General features: G+C 44.1%; 2 protein-coding genes across 3 annotated transcripts in view; one reads left to right on the forward strand and one right to left on the reverse strand.

Moving 5' to 3' along the window:
• Positions 1-13,151: 13,151 nt before the first annotated feature.
• The window catches only part of LOC121488728 (WAS/WASL-interacting protein family member 3-like), a 28,638-nt gene continuing 24,965 nt past the window's right edge, over positions 13,152-16,824 (reverse strand). The window contains exons 3-4 of the mRNA XM_041751058.1: positions 16,234-16,689; positions 13,152-14,641 (exon numbers count right to left, since the gene is read on the reverse strand). Coding sequence (XP_041606992.1) covers positions 14,400-14,641; positions 16,234-16,689 — 698 coding nt within the window. The 3' untranslated portion in view covers positions 13,152-14,399. The remainder of the gene's footprint in view (positions 14,642-16,233; positions 16,690-16,824) is intronic.
• CHRM2 (cholinergic receptor muscarinic 2) overlaps positions 14,652-16,824 on the forward strand; it is a 145,710-nt gene continuing 143,537 nt past the window's right edge. Inside the window, exons 1-2 of one of the 2 annotated variants that reach the window (XM_041752164.1) lie at positions 14,652-15,040; positions 15,404-15,580. The gene's annotated coding sequence lies outside the window, so the exon portion shown is untranslated. Of the gene's footprint in view, positions 15,041-15,156; positions 15,285-15,403; positions 15,581-16,824 lie in introns of those variants that run through there. The other variant, XM_041752165.1, reaches the window with a different exon arrangement.

A 16,824-nucleotide genomic window follows, 5' to 3' on the forward strand; every position in this document is an offset into this window, starting at 1 on the left:
CAGAATGGATCTCTCATTTACAAACACTCAACTTTGGGACAACTTGTGGAAGAGGAGTGGTAGCTAATTTCAGAGAAGGAGATTGTCCTTCTTTCTTATGATAACTTGCATAATGAATCTGTGACGTAAATACTTTTATGGAGAACTTGTGCATTGAGACACAAACTCTTTAAAATCTTGTCCCTGGACCATGGTGGACAGACATCAGATTTCCTGATGTCGGTCCTGATCCAGCCCTAGTTCGAACCCAGTGTCTTCTGCTCTTTCTCTGCTTGCTTTGCTAATCTTCCATGGCTTCCCACCCCTGCTGCTCCTCGTTCCACAATCTCTCCCTAGGCAGTCTCAAGCCTTCCCCATGGCTTCAATTACCATCTAGGAGCAAATGATTCATGAAGCTATATATCTAGCTTAGACCTTTATTTGAGTCTCAGATCTGTTGTTTCAGCTGTCTATTTGCTATTCCCTCTTGTTTGTCTGAAAGGTCCTTCAAATTCAGTTTGCCCACCATGAAACCTCCTCTGAGAGCTTTTGTTCTCTTTCCGAGTTTCCAGTTTTAGTCGATGGCATCACCACCTCAGACTGCAGGTTGTCATCCTCAAAATCTCCCTCTTCCTCCAACATATCCATTCCTCACCAAATTTCATTAAATTCACCTCATTAAATATTTTGGAGTTTTTCTCTTTCCACTAAAGTGCCATCAGAGTTGCCATCATCTAACTGTTCATTGGTCTTAGGCAATAGCCACATCAGCCTACCCCCATTTATTCTGACTTTCCTCCAACCCATTCTCTTCACTGTGGCCAGCATACTTTTTTAAAAAAAATTTTTATTGGAGTTCAATTTGCCAACATATAGCATAACACCCAGTGCTCATCCCACCAAGTGCCCCCCTCATTGCCCATCACCCAGTCACCCCATACTTTTTAAAATGCATTTGATTATAGTCATCTTTCCTCAGATGCACTTAAATTCTCCAGTGATTTCCTACTACTTTCATTATAAAGACACAGAATTCCTAAACATGACTAATTTCATACATGGCTTCCCTTCTCAATGCGTATACCAATCCACCCCCTCTCATGAAGGGCATCCATACATCTCCTAATTCCATCCTTATGGATTTCTCTTTAGTTTTTCTACCCTCTACGTTTTATCCCACCACAGAACATTTGATCTGTGATTCCATTTTCCAAGCAAACATTTCCTTCGGCCCCTTACTTGACTCATTCCTCCTCCATCTATGAGATGACAAGCCTTCTCTGACCTGCCTGGCAGATTGAAATTCCCCCTTGTGTACTCTTAGATCAACGTGATGTTTATTCCATTATGCTTATCAGAGCCATCACTTTGCATTGAGTTCGTGTGATTACTTGCTTAAAATTTCTCTCCTCCCTCTATACTGCAAGTTCTCTTTGTTCACATTGTATCTCAAATGGCTTTTCCAGAATCTGACATATTGTAGTTGCTTAATAAATATTTATTTAATAAATGAACAGGTGAAAAAATATGACATTGCAGTGATTCAGAGGCTGAATGGACTCCTAAGCATCTCCCCAGGGTTACAAAGAAATTCATAAGAATAACTTGGGCTAGGGCATAAAGATAATGCCAGAAAAAGTGACTGCACCTGAAGAGAAAATTGTATGGGTAAGAAAAAAATTAGATCTTTAACTCTAAGAATTAAAGATATGGGTTCAAACATCTGTGATGTTTTTCAAAATAAATATTAGTATGTAGATAAATAGAAATCATCAGGTAAGATATAGAGTAGGGAAAAAACCAAACCTGACATTGCCCAGAGCTGTCATCCATATCCAGACCTGTTCCAGAGGTGCACAGCCTTGTATTAGAGCCTGGCATAGGCATATGTCAAAGCCTTCCCATGAGCTATTTCCTTTCTCTGAAATATTCTTAGTCCAGAACTAACACTGTACATTTATCACCAGTTGTGTCTCGGATGACGTTTCAGCTCCTTAGTGTCATGCCTTCCCTGACTATCTTCATCAGTCAGGATAGGGTAGATTAAGTTGTAGAGGGGAAGATATATGTTTGTGGCATAAAACAACAAGATTTTATTTCACGATCCCATTATATATCCACTGTGGTTAGCAAGGGTCACTCAGGGACCCAAACTATGGAGCTTTTACAACCTTGATTGTTGCCAGTTGCTATCTCAGGGGGAAGCAGAGCGCTGGAGGTTCTCACACTGGTAAATGCTCAGCTTTGAGTCCTGTCACTGCCACTCACACGTAAGTAAAACTGATCACATGAGCCTATCCCACTAAAGCTGCAATCTGATGTTGTATCAGCAAGGAGGGAGAACTATAAATATTTACCAAACTCCATAATATTTAATCTAGACTAGTCTCTTTACTTGCTTTTATATTTTATAGTAACTATAATTATTTTATATATATGTAAAATAATACATACTTTTATGTATTATTCTGCTTCTCCTACAAGATGCCCAAGAAAGCAAAATTTTGTCTTGGTCGACCTTTGTCTCTAGCACATAGAGCCATACAGAGCTTATAGCAGGCAACAAATACTGTTTATTAAATGAATGGATAAATAATCCATGGTGGCTTTTTTTTTAACCCATACCTTCTATCCAAGCCTCCTAGTAGTAAGCCCAATTTGCCTTTATTCTGGGTTAAGAACATTGCAGGACTATAAAGACAGGTTATAAGCAAGGGCTAGAGATTCAAGGCAGATTGTGACTTACATGTGAAAAAACATAGGAAAGCAATTCAGACCAAGAAAATTCACAGAAAATACATGTGGTCTGCAGCACTGGGTCAGGAAAAAAATCCTAACATTTTGGCTCCACCTGGCTTGCCAAAACTCAGATGAGGGGATTTGATGGTAAGGCAAGAGCTACTCCAAAATGGAAACAACTTTATAATTCCTTCCCAGGATATGATCAGTCCAGTCATTCCTCAAATCTCAGAGATCTTGACAGAGATTGACACCACAGGATAACTGGCCATTTGGACCTATCCTGATGATCTGCTATGAAAGAAGGTAGCCTGTCCTCTTTCTAGCATGCTGGCTCAAAACTAGTAAATAGATTGATTTGCAGCAATAAATTACTTCTTCAAACCTTAGGCACCACCACCACGCCCGCCCACATCTTAGGAAAGTTATTGTAGCCAGTATACTTGACTGAGACTTTTGGGTACAATACTTGGCACAATTATAATGCTGCTAACATAAGGACTCACCTGGAAATTTGAAGAAGCTACATTAGTGTCAAGCATACATACCTAAATCACTGCCTGTGACACTGCTGGAAACTTGATATATTTGTTTCCTCTGGCTGCCATGGCAAACTATCATAAACTCAGCTTAAAACAATATAAAATTATTATCTTATAATTCAGTAGTTCAAAAATACCAGCACGCATCTCACTAGGCTACAATCAAGGGGTCAGCAGAGTTGCATTGCTTCCATAGGTTCTAAGCAAGAATCTGTTTTCTTGCATTTTCCAGCTTCTATAGCCTTCCTGCATCCCTTGGCTCATAGCCTCTTCAAAGCCAGTCAAGTCCTTGCCACATCACATTGCTCTGATACTGAGTCTTAAGACACTTGTGTGGCATGGGGCCCAACTAAATAATGTAGGATAATCTAAAGGTCAGCGGATTAGCAGCTTTAATTACAGTTGGCATTTATTTATTTATTTATTTATTTATTTATTGGCCAGGTATGGGAACACATTCAGAAATTCCAGGGATTGGAATGTGCACATTTTTGGAGGGGGAAGCATTATTCTGCCTAACAAATTTAACACATATAAACATCAAAGATTATAAAAATCATCATAAATTTACCAAAGGAGTATTATGAATAAGCTGGTTCCTGAAAATATAAGGAGTATTAAGGAATTAAACTATTTTTTAAATAACCTGGAATTGCTTAGGATGAACATATTGCCATTTTGCAGTTAAAGAGAATGAAACATGGGTGAGTTAAATTAGTTGTCTAAGGCCATGTCACCTGGAAACATTCAGATTAAGACCCAGAGCACATTCTACTAAGACATCACCGTTACATGTTACTTAGGAAGCTAGGTTATTTTGTAATAGATTTTGGAACAAATCTATCAAGTGGTTAACATTTGTTTTTAAATTAATGATGCATAAAATCATAAATTTGCAATACTAAGGGAATTCATAAATACAGAGTGAGGTTATCCTTTGATGTTCATCAAAGGATGTTGGTCATTCCTCTAAATAGGTGGTGCGGGGGGTATTTCAATGGTTAAGGTGACCTAGTTACCAGAGGCTAATGTTCTCAGATGTGGCTGGGTACATATCCACCCAGTCCATCCCATTGCAATAGGACAATGCTGTGTACAGGCTACATCCTCCTTTTTGTGAGAAACTGAAGTTTGTCATTTGCTGACCTCACCATACAGAAGTGTGCACATAAATAGACAAATGTTTGGCAAGTTATTTTTAAGTGAGTCAAGATGGTCACTATTAAGGAAATATATAAACATTTGCAATGATGGGAGCAAACATAGGAGAAGGTGAATGGAGACTAGAGATCTACTCCAAAAGAACCATTCATCTGCAAATTCGTGTTGTTTGGAATTGCTTTATGAAGTATTATCTATACTAGAGAGTCACTTTTATTCTTCAGGGCAAACCAAAAGCTAAACAAATACTCTGCGTGTTTATACACAGTCACATAGAAATGCATGAAAAAGAAATGCTGTCTCCCTAGTGCTGCTGTGCTTTGTAAAACTGGCGTAGGAGATGCTATTTATATCTTTAATAAAACACTGAGATTAATTTTTCTGGTTCACCATGGATTCGTTTTGAGAGACATGGTGGTGGCATGCTGGTTTGGAGCATTAGGCTCTGATCCTTATCCTCAGCGACTAGATAGCTCTACATTTTCAGTTCTCTATGCCATCATCACACCCTGAGTCTCTTTTGAGTAAGTTTTTTTTTTTTTTTCGTCCGTGCCATCAGGCTTCTGAAAGAGGCCCACAGAAAGAAGCTTCACCACACCAGGGAGAAAGTGAGCAAAGAGAAAGAAAGAAGTAGAAGCTTTTTCAGGACTATTTTTGTTTTTGCTGCTTAATTACCTTTAAAGCTCAGTGAAATGGGTTTAGAAGCTGCACTGGAGGAGTTGAGAACTTTCAGGTTTCAGTGTGAGCCAAGCTGTAGTTTCCAGGAGCTTAGCAAAGGATCATAAAACAAACAACAGTGGCCCACTGCCCTTTCCTGAGAGTGGAGTTACGCGTGCTCCCGAGGACGTGTGTTGGGGTGCACACAGGGAGCGAGTTATTAGTGACCTGTTTCAGGTCATATTGCTTCTGTTCCTCTAAGTGCCTTTTTCACAATTTCTTCCCCTATTCCCTCTGTCCACTCTAATCTCTTTCAATCTACTGCAGTCGTTTTTAGAATGTATTCCTATTTCTCTGTCTTCATTAGTCTGTTAATCCAGGGTTTTCCTTTTAGGTCACACGTTAAATTCACCAATGATATCTCCAGATTAGAACCACAAATAACAATCAAGTTCTAGAGAGGAAAGAGAATAAAATAAGACATTTCACCAATTTTCACATTTCAGAGTAAGTCATTGTCACTGAGCATAGTGAGACATGTTTTTTAATGTGTTGGGATTATTTTCAATGAAATATAAATAATGTATTTATGTTAGCCTGCGTGTTAGTGTTTTGGCCAAAGGTGATAAACCTAGTGCCAAAGACAACTCATATTTTACCATGAGTTTTAAAATTCATCCCTGAGAATCTTTGTCATATTGGTATGGTGTGATCCTGAGAAATATTTCCTGGAGTTGTTCAAGTTGTGAGCAATTAACCACATGGGATACAGTTGAGACTGAATATGGATAAAGAGAGCTGACTTGGTCACTGGGGGAAAGGTCTGCTGTGCACAGAGTTCAGCAGCAGTGACCACACCCCCCGATTTACAGGAAATGTTAGGTTTAAAAGAAATAGGAGGAGCATGGTTCAGACCAGAAATATATACATATTTTAGAAGGAGTCCAACTCTAAACTTACTCAGAAGCACTAGGAAGTACAGATTTGGGGTCAAGATTCTCTGGTCAATCTCAAGCCAATCTGTAGGATGTTTAAGGACAGGGTAGCAGTTGGGCCTGAGACAACAATTAAAGGCAAATAGGCTGGGAATGAGAAACTTTTGTGAATTTAAGTAAGTCAGTTTCTTTCATAAACACGTAGATTCATAGGGAGTTAGTCTATATCATTTTACTATCATAAAGTATCTATTGGGCTGAAGGATTAGAAATTTGTTCCTAAAGTGGACAGTTATCACTACTTATGATTTTAGAAGCCAGAAAAAAGCAAATCTTGGAGTTCTGTATTTGATGCAAGGCCTGACAGGCCCTAAACACCTTTGTTTTAGAAAGGAAATTCCATCTTTCTTCATTGAGAGCCATATAATGACAAGGGGTACCTAGATTCAGCATTCCATACCTGGAGCTAAGGAGACCAAGAAAGTGAACAAAAGGAGGCACCAGTGATTCCTTCATTCTTCTGATAGGAATCCACAGATATTCTTTCCTGGTGTGATTTGAATGCACAAAATTAACACGGTGCCCCAAATCTTCCCTGTCCCCAGCCACATATTGGCTAATACTCTCAAGTAGAGACTATTTTTAATTAAGAAGGAAACGCCTGCCTGAAGGGAGGTAGAATTGGTGGAGGAGAAATCAGTCATTCATATCACAATTTAATTATATATCCTCAGTCAATAATAATCCACATTTTACAAAGCGCTTTTCACAAATATGACTTCATTTGATCATCAGGACTCTGAGGCAAAATCTACACATTGTTTACACATGAGGGAAGTGAGGTAGAGAAAGACTAAGTATGTTGTCTGACATCACGCATTTGGTAGGTTGTGAACCTAAACCAAGTTTTGTTGGGGGGAGATTTTTGGATCCCACCTTTCTTATGTTTTGGCCCTCAAGGCAAATCACCTATTTTAGCAACTTTCCATCTTCTTCGCTCTTCTTGTCCACATGATCCCTGTTTCTGAGATGTTGATAAAGAAGCTTCCTAGATAACACTATTCTTCTTGGATACTGAGTGACATAATTCCACTTTCACCTTGAATATGTACATTTTCCCCAAATTTTCATTCTGTCACCCATAACTCTGGGCCAGCTCAGGGCAAGACATGTAGAAGCCTGAGAGAACATTCCCAGGGATAAGCCTAGTATTATCCTGCAAACCAGAGGTATGAACTACGGCGTGAAACGGGTTCCATTCCTTTGAGTCCATTCCATGAACAGGGACTGCATTAAAGCCCTAAGAGTTACCTTCTCATGAAATTACAGAAATGTCCATGTGCCAGGGGTACTCACTGCTAAGTGACTTTGTAGTCACCTTATTACTTCCAAAGCATAAAACAAAATAAATTAGTAAAAGAAAGCAATGAGTTATTGAGGAACTGGAAGTACACTCTAGAACATAGTTCCCTGGACAAAGAGTGTGTAGAGGTGCTCCTATCCTATTCAAAGTTTTTCCATCAACTAACTTTGGAAATAAGACATGGCATTTGATGACTTTTAGTTACATTTATCCACCGGGGATACTATAAGGCATGAGCTCAAGGTTTAGGTAGATGGTGTAGGGGAGGAAAAATAACGTTCCTTCCACCCTTCTAGGTTCTTGGCTGAGACACCCCCTCCAATAATAAAAGATTAATAGGAGAAAAAGAAGCAAAAGTTTACTAACATTTATACCTCCAGAATACATGGGAAAGACCCAGGAAAACTCAATGACTCTCCTGAAATGGTCCACGTTGTCACCTTGAATAACATCTCTAACTAAAAACAAAAGATATTGGGCGAAGGGGAATGAAGGCAGCTATGGAAGTTACCCAGAAAAAACACAGTAAGGGAGGATCAGATCATGATGTACATTTAAACCCTCACCTCCATTGATAAGAGCTTCTAGAGATTTAGTCACCCTCCTCTTCCTGGAACAGAGAGGAAGACACCTTTACAAATGGAGATTTTTCCTATAAATGCCTCTTACAAAAAAAGGTAACTCCTCTGGGGTACCTGAGTGCTTCAGTCAATTAAGGCGTCAGATTCTTAATTTGGGGTCAGGTCATCATCTTGGGGTCCTCAGCTGGAGCTCCAAGTCAGGCTCTGTGCTGAGTGCAGAGTCTCCTTGAGATTCTCTCTCTCCCTCTCTCTGCCTCTAAAATCAATCAATCTTAAAACACAAAAGAAAGAAAGATTTTAAAAAAGTAATTTCTGCTCCATTTTTAGAGCTTTTTCCGTATCTACTGTTTCTTAAAAATAACCAGCTCAACATAATCAATATTCAAAAAAGGGGAATATTTGAGGATGGCATTATTCAGCTCCCTTCATTGGTCATTAATGTATGTCTTCAGTTTTAATAATACCTTACCAGTAATTGCTTACAAGTTGCTTAGCTTGTTTACATAAAACTTGCTCAAGAAAGAAACATTTCCAGGGCATTACCATCAACAGGAGAATCTATATACTCCATATCCTGCATCAGTGAAAGGAGAACACATTGTGTCAGCTGTGGAGCTCTGAGGTTAGATTTTCTCCGGTTGTTACTGAAAACTTTCAATGATTTCCAATACATGTTTATTTGGCATGCTTTTTACATTAACTCATCTTCTAGGAAATGTTTGTCAATAAAAGCCTTGTAGGGATGTAGCATGTACATTGACTTTGGGTGGGGCCTTCCCGCATTCCTTTCAGTGGGGATTTATATAGTACTGCCTGTGGGATTTTATAAATGAGTCCCTTGAGCCCCAAACCTAGTGATCTTGCTGAATAAATGAGGAAGAAGAGACAAAGTGTGTAGGACCCATCTTATTAGGCACAAGAAATCAGAGGGCTTTAGGGATGCTTCTTTGGGTATTTTTGTTTGTTTTGAAATTTTTATTTACATTCTAGTTCGTTAACAATTCAGTGATTCATCGCTTACAACAGTCAGTGCTCCTCATAACAAGTGCCCTCTTTAATACCCATCACCCATCTAGCCCATTCCCCACCCACCTGCCTCCATCAACCCTCTGTTTGTTCTCTATCATTAAGAGTCTTTTATGGCTTGTTTCCGTTTCCTTTTTTTATCCCCTTCCCATATGTTCATCTGTCTTGTTTCTTAAATTCCACATAAGAGTAAAATCATATGGTATTTGTCTTTCTCTGACTCATTTCAATTAGCATAGTACTCTCTAACTCCATCTCTGTTATTGCATATGGCAAGATCTCACTCTTTTGATGGCTGAGTAATATTCCATTGTAGACGTACATTCCATTCCTCAGTGATGGACATTTGGGCTCTTTTCATTGTTTGGCTATTGTTGATAATGCTGCTATAAACATTGGGGTGCGTGTACTCTTTCAAATCTGTATTGTTGCATCCTTTGGGTAAATACCTAGTAATGCAATGGCTGGATTGTAGGGTAGTTCAATTTTAACTTTTTGAGGAACCTCCATACTGGTTTCCACAGTGGCTGCACCAATTTGCATTCCCACCAACAGGGCAAGAGGATTTCCCTTTCTCCACATCCTCACCAATACCAGTTGTTTCCTATATTGCTAATTTTAGTTGTTCCGATGGGTGTGAGGTGGTATCTCCTCATGGTTTTGATTTGTATTTCCCTGATGATGAGTGAAGCTGAGCATCTTTTCATGTGTCTGTTAACCATCTGGATGTCCTTTTTTTTTTCTAGATTTTATTTATTTATTCATGACAGACACACAGAGAGAGAGAGAGAAAGAGAGGCACAGACACAGGCAGAACCTGGCTCAATTCAGGGAGCTGAACTTGGGCCTGGATCCCTAGTCTCCAGGATCACACCCTGGGCTGAAGGTGGCGCTAAACCGCTGAGCCACTCTGGCTGCCCTATCTTCTTTGGAAAAGTGTCTGTTCTTGACTTTTGCCCACTTCTTAACTGGGTTATTTGTTTTTTGGGTATTGAGTTTGATAAGTTCTTTATAGATTTTGGATACTAACCCTTTACCAGATATGTCACTTGCAAATATCTTCTCCCGATCCATAGGCTGCCTTTTAGTTTTGCTGATTGTTTTCTTTTGGGGTGCATTAGTAAGAGAGAGAGAGAGAGTCTGTTTTAAAGGGAAAAAGTCTATTTGGAGAGATATTATTAGACACAGTTTGAGTCCTGTTTCCCTAACCACTGCTTTCTGCATCACAAAGATCTCAGTTATTCGCATTAAATAGAGGGCAAATCACATTTATTGAGGAGGCTGTCGTGTGTGTGTGTGTGTGTGTGTTTGTGTTTGTGTGTACGTGTGTGTGTGTGTGTGTGTGTGTTGGGGGCTCCACTATATGTTTTTTTAGAATGTGTTAGCATTTCCATCCTTCCCTTGAAAGACCCTTCTAGCTTAAGAACAGAGCGAAGTGTATGATCTGAGAAATTATGTGAATTGTCATGAGTACATGATTCGTTCATTTAAATTCTAAGAAATTAGGTTTCTTTACTGAGTAAAAGGACTTTGAGTATTCCTAGACTACCCTTTTTCTGCACAAAGGGCTATGGATTCAAATAACTTGGAGCCACATGCACAAAGAAGAGTCTGATAAGAGTTTCACTTTGCACTTGCATTCTAGGGTCCTATCTCCACCTTAGACTCTAGCATCCAGCTTAGGCTGTGGAAGAAGAGAGCTTAAGTTGTTTGTCAAAATAAACCCTGAGGTGGATGGAGGCGGTTGAAATGTTTCAGCTCTCTTTGTGTTAGAGGCTACCTCCAAAGAGGATCTCAGCATTACCTCCTGGTAGGAGGAATGCATATACACTAAATGCTTCTCTAAGTAAACATGCGTCTCAGTGGCGTTTTTCTTCTGCATGCTTAACACTGATTTATCACCATTGCAGCTGCTTAACATTTTGCAGGGCGGCATTTCATTCCCTGCCCCCCTCCTTCTTTGCATTCCCTGTTTGAAAAAGAGCTCTGTACTGTATTTTAAATATTTTAGACTCAGCAGCAGTAAAAGTTTTCAGGCTGTGGATAACACCATCCCTGCTAGGAGAGGAAGATTTTAACACAGCTGCGATAGCAAACTTTAAGAAAAAAGGAAAAGGAAAGAAATAGCCAAGCTATTTGTTTGTTAGACTATCCCCCAAGCACTGTCCATCAGAACAATTCCCCTTTGTACGTGCAAACTCCTGTTGCAGGGTCTGAAAAATAAAAAAAAAAAGCTTAGGATTTTCTAGGAGAAAAAGAGATTATCTTTTCAGCTAAAGAATAGAAGCATTTCAACTACTCTGAGAAGTTTGTAGGGAAAACAAAAAACTCTCAGAAGAATAAATAGTGTGTCTCACGTGGGGCTGTTATTAAGATTTCAAAACAGGGAGGGACACTGAAGAAGCCATTGTAAGCAGTGATTGTCATCTAGTGGAGGGTCACTTTTAACCCAGGATTATTATATTTTAAACTGAGGTCAAGGAATAGAGAAGGTTCTTTGGCAGATATTAGCTACATCAGCCTGCCCTTCCCAAACCTCCTGCTGATAAATGCCGAGCTTTCCTAGTTCAACTCTTGAACGGTTTGTGTGAGGGGGAGATGAGGAAGGAGACAAGCTCTCCTGCTCTTGGCCCATTTCCCCCATAGAGGCCAAGTTTTCATCCTCATTTTCTTTCCTGGTTCTTTGAAAGCAGAAAATTAAGAAAATGTTATGGCCGCCATACCTGGTGGGAAATCACTTGAGTTGAACTTGTCACCCTCTTAATCCACTTATGATGATAGAGTGCTGATTTGTGCACCTAATTACTGAAGCCTAATTATTGCTGCACTGAAATCAACGTGGCACAATAAAATATGCACCACCTTCCCAGGAATGAGACGTGCCAATCTCCTTCTCCTCAGTGTTAGTAGTGACCTTATTTACAGTCTTAATCAAAAGGGAGCTTTGTCAAGGATTCAAAGTCATCCCTTTCAGGCCCCTGAGCTCTTCAACACATGCCTAAAACTAGCTTTATGAGGTTGTAGGTAATGAAGTTTGTCTTCACAAATGGAAATTACTAATTTATTAGTGTTCTTTGAGGTGGAAAATAGCCATGTAGATAAAGAAGAACACGTAGGTGCATTCTACAAAGTCTTTAAAAAGCACTTTTGAAAATGTTCCACACCATGGCTTACTAATAAATGTAAAAGCTGTATGCCTGGAATTGGGGTGTACTCTTTTATCTCAGAAAGGGAACTGGCTTAAGAAACAAAAATAAAATGCTCAGGATACACATGATCTTCTCTTGCAAAGTGAGAGAAACTAGAAGGGGGAAAGGATGGGAGCCTGGAGGTTCTGTATCATGATGGATTATATTTAACATGCTTACTGCATGGTCTTGATGAACAGTGTGGTTCCCACTGGCAAGACTCATTCTTAAATATTCTGATTCAGTAGGTCAGAGGTATGGCCCAAGAATTTATGTTTTTAAATCCTAACAGTCTTATAATTTTTACCTTAATTACTATGCACCAGGTATTCTTCTGAAAATCTCACATGAATTAAGTCTATTCCTTATAAAAATTATAAGACTGTATATGTATATCATTATCACAGTCTCCCTTTTACAGGGCGATCAAATAATTTTTCCCAAATCACACAGTGGGTGGCACAACCATACACATACATATATATATACACATACATATACATATACATATACATATACATATACATATATACATATAAAAAGTGTCTTCGGTGATGACCTAGAAGAAGAAAATGGACATCATTGCTGATTGTTTGAAAAAAAAGGCTGCTTTCATTTGCAGCTCACTTCTTTCTAAAAGGCCATGAGTGTAGTGATTTCTTTTGAACCTGGAAGTTCAGTTATTCACAGACTGTTTTATTCAAGTTCAAGAAACTATTTGTTAGCTTTCCTTGGCTTTTTGCTTCTATCACTCTTTTTTTGGAATGTGTAGTCTTGTTTATAGGAAAGCATTAAGGATATGAAAAGAATAAATCAGCAACGGATCACTGAGTTTTCTTCTCCATTACTGGTCAGGGATCCATTTCTCTTTACATTCATGCATTGGGGTGTGCGTGCGTGTGTGTGTGTGTGTGTGTGTGTGTGTGTGTGTGTAGGGGAAGTGCGCTGGCAGTTGGTTCAAAAAGATTCAAGCAACTCCATGGGTTTGTAGAGGTTTAATAAAAATAATGGACTCAGGAAGGAAAACGTGAATTCATTTTTTAAAAGAGCACCTAAAGGAAAAGAAGTGACTAAATCAGATTGTTATTGTAATGGACCAAATGCTTGGGGATGCTGGGACCAAGACTGATTGGTCTTGATTTTCTAGCAAGTATCTTATAATCTTCCAGTGATGGCAGGATGTAGGGATGTGGAGGCCGAAGGTAAAGCCACAGTGTTACAATGCATTATTTCAGTATGACTTCAGTCGAGCAAGATCAGATTTATCCCACTTCCTGCTTGTGGTGGCTCTGAGTTAACAGAACAGGCAAAAACTTTTAGCTATAGGATTTCCATTTATCAGTTAATTTATATTGCTGTATAATCGACCATCTTGATTGTCAACTGCTACATGGGTGTTTCATATGAGTGTCTTTCCTTACGAATAAGACTGAAAGGTTATTTAAAAAAAAAAAAAACAGGGACTAACTGTTGCTGTTCCGTATGCTCTCTGACACCTAGGAAAACCTGGGCATCGAGAATTGAACTGAAAAAAAAAAAAAAGAAAAAGAAAGAATTGAACTGAATGAGATATATTAGACCAACTTATCTTTTGTTTGTCTTTGTGATACAAAGGTGCTATATCTAATCCTGTGTTATTCAATTTAAGGTCTCATTGGTTTTTCATTTGATGTGGAAGGTTAGTGAGAGAAAATGCAGCCTGTATAACATACCAAAAATTGATATTACCTTCATATATACATACACATTGGCAAAAGGGAGTGTTGTTCTCAGCTGTACTTGAGAATCCTATCATTGTGCCTTTATCAAATGGGTCAGAATCTAAAAATAGTAGTCTTCTTGGATGGAATTTCTCATGAAGAAACAAAACCTAAGGCTGTTTGGAACACAAGAAGTTTGCATCTTAATTCTTTCATGGAGACCCCAGATTCCACGAAGCGCTACCAGTACTTTGTAACATAATTCCTATCAGTCGAAGAAAACACGAGCACTCGACAAGGCTGAAAATCAGGAGAAAAATAAAGATCTCCCACCTTTCTCTGCAACCCATTTGCCAATATCCAAGAAACAAACAACCCGTAGATAGTTTCAGCACCATTACATGGTCACAGAGCACAGCGGATTTATTCTAACATTTTCCCACCTGGAAAAACTGATCTTAAGCATCTCCGGCAATCTAGAAGCAACACTGTGCTCCTCGCAAGGTGTTCATGTCACCTCTGCAGCAATCATGTACTTGCAGGAATGGGACTGGGTGGTGGTGGCGGTGGTGGTGGTGGTGGTGTTGGTGGTGGTGGCTGTGAAGGTTCTGGTGTAGGAACCGCAGAAGGAGAGCCAGGCTCTGGGGATGGACGTGGAGGAGCGGAAAGGAGCCCGGAGAAGAAAAGGCTGTCATATTTGCTCAGAAGAACCGCCAAATCAGGGAGCAGAGGAGACCTCATTGGAGGAGCGCCTTCAACAGCAACTGATCCTGTCATGTTGAAAGAAAATTGTAAATGCTCCTCCAGAAACCGTCCGCCCATTGCAGCTGATCGGACGCACAGGCAGGGACGCAGGCACCGGCTCCGGTACCCCAGGGGCGCCCGGGCGCAGGGACCCGCTCCAGCGCGCACACACGCGCGCGCACACACACACACACACACACACACACACGCACGCACATGCCCGCCGGCCTGCGGGTTGGCCGAGAGCCTCGAAACCGCAGATCCCGCTAGGACATCGCCGGAGGCACTGAAGTAGGTGTCGCCCCCCCCACTCGTACTACTTGCCCGAGCGCCCCGCGGAAGGCAGGAATCCCGCCCGGCTCGCGGGCGCATCCCGGGCTCGGCTCTGTGATGCTCTCCAGACCCGCCGTCCTCGGGAGAGCCAGGTTGGAAAGTCTCCCTCCTCTCCCTCCTCTCCCTCCTCTCCCTCCTCTCCCTCCTCTCCGTCCTCTCCCTCCTCTCCCTCCTCTCCCTCCTCTCCCTCCTCTCCCTCTCCCTCTCCCTCTCCCTCTCTCTCTCTGGCGCTTCCTTGGGTGGTTCGCTGTGCAGGGCGGGGGGCAGCGCCGGTTGAAGTCCGGTCTACACCGCGAAGCGGTTCCGGACTCGCCGGGCGCCCGGCTCCCGCGTGGGGTGCGCGCCCCTGCCCGCGCGGCTCTGCCCCGAGCCCTCGGGTCCGCCCCCCCCCCGCCCCCCACCCCACCCCTCCGGGCGTCGCGGCGCCAACTAATCTTTGCCGTTTCTCTCGCAAGATCCAGGCAGGAGAGGAGCGCCCGGCGGCCGGCTCCGGACTCTGAGCGGGGCGCAGCCCGGGCCCGGCCAGCGGCGCCCCCGCCCCGCCCCGACCCCGCGCACGGCGCCTCGCTCGGGCCAGCCTCGGCCAAGGGACGCGCGGCCCCGGGAGGCAGCGGGAGCCACACCGGCGGCAGGTAAGGGTCCCTCCGGGGGTCGGTCGGGGGCCGCGACGCGGGCGGTGGCCCCCCCCGGCGCCGACCCTCGGCTGCAGCCCGGACCCCGGGGCCGCGAGGGCTGCAGCCGAGCGATGGCGGGTCCGAGGGCGGGGGCGCGGCGACGTGGCCGAGGCAGCATCTCCCGCCGCCCCGATGCCGTCCTGCCAGGGCCCCGGAGACCTTCGCCCTCCCGCCGCTCGCGCTCCTCCCGGGGGGGGGGGGGTCCTGGCCCCGTCTCCCGGGCCTTCGGGGAGGAGGCCCCGCGCCGTCCCCGGGCTCCGCCTTCCGAGCCGCCCCTTGGGTGCCCGAGCCGGGTCGCTGGAGGGAGGCTCTGGTGCTGCGGCCTGAAGACCTCCGCCAAGGGGCGCGCGGCGGGGCACCACGGGGTGGGGACCGGGGAGGCGTCCGGGAGCCCCATCCCACTTCGGCGCGGCTCGCCGGGTCAGCAGCCACCTGGGCTGGGGGACAGCGTCCCGGGGCAAAGCCCGCCAAGTCCCGGACCCCGCCGGGGCTCCCCTGACCCCACCTCACCACGGGCCCCGGCCCCTCCAGGTCGCAGTTGGGGACCGCGCCCCCGCCCCCCGCGCACCTGCGGGTCGCAGTTAGGGACCGCGCCCCCCACCCCCGCGCACCTGCCGACCCGGCGATCGGCGCGAACTCGGAGCTCGGGGAAGCAAGCGCGGTCCCGGCGCGGTCCAGGCGCGGTCCCGGCGCGGTCCAGGCGCGGTCCAGGCGCGGTCCAGGCGCGGTCCCGGCGCGGGGTGCGTCGCGCAGACATCCCACCTGTACCCCCGGGCCGCGTGCCCTGGCGCCCCGCGCGGGGCGGGGGAGGGTCCTCCGGGGGAGCTTTCGAGGAGGCAAGGCTGCCCCGAATCCCGGACCCCGAGAGCAGCACACGCCCACCGCCTGCCTCGGGGCCCCTCCGGCGTCCCCGTCGCTTCCTCTGCCCTCCCGCCGGTCGCCGAGGCCGCTTGGAGCCGCAGCACGGTCCGTGCGGGGCCCCGGGAGCCCCGAGCCCCAGGCCAGGAGGCCAATGCCGCCGGCATCGGTGCAGAGAAGCGGGAGGGCAGGGAAACAGAGGGCGACGCCTCAGGCCAGCAGAGCTGCCCGCTGATAGCTCCCCAAGCCGCCCTCCCGCGTCCTAAGTCCGCTCGCGGCCACCGCACCTGTGGCCTCAGGCACCGGAGGGTTCCGAGCCGGGCCAGAGCCCCGCGCCTCCCAGT

This window comes from Vulpes lagopus, chromosome 4, assembly GCF_018345385.1.
Source record: "Vulpes lagopus strain Blue_001 chromosome 4, ASM1834538v1, whole genome shotgun sequence".
Lineage (NCBI taxonomy): Eukaryota > Metazoa > Chordata > Mammalia > Carnivora > Canidae > Vulpes > Vulpes lagopus.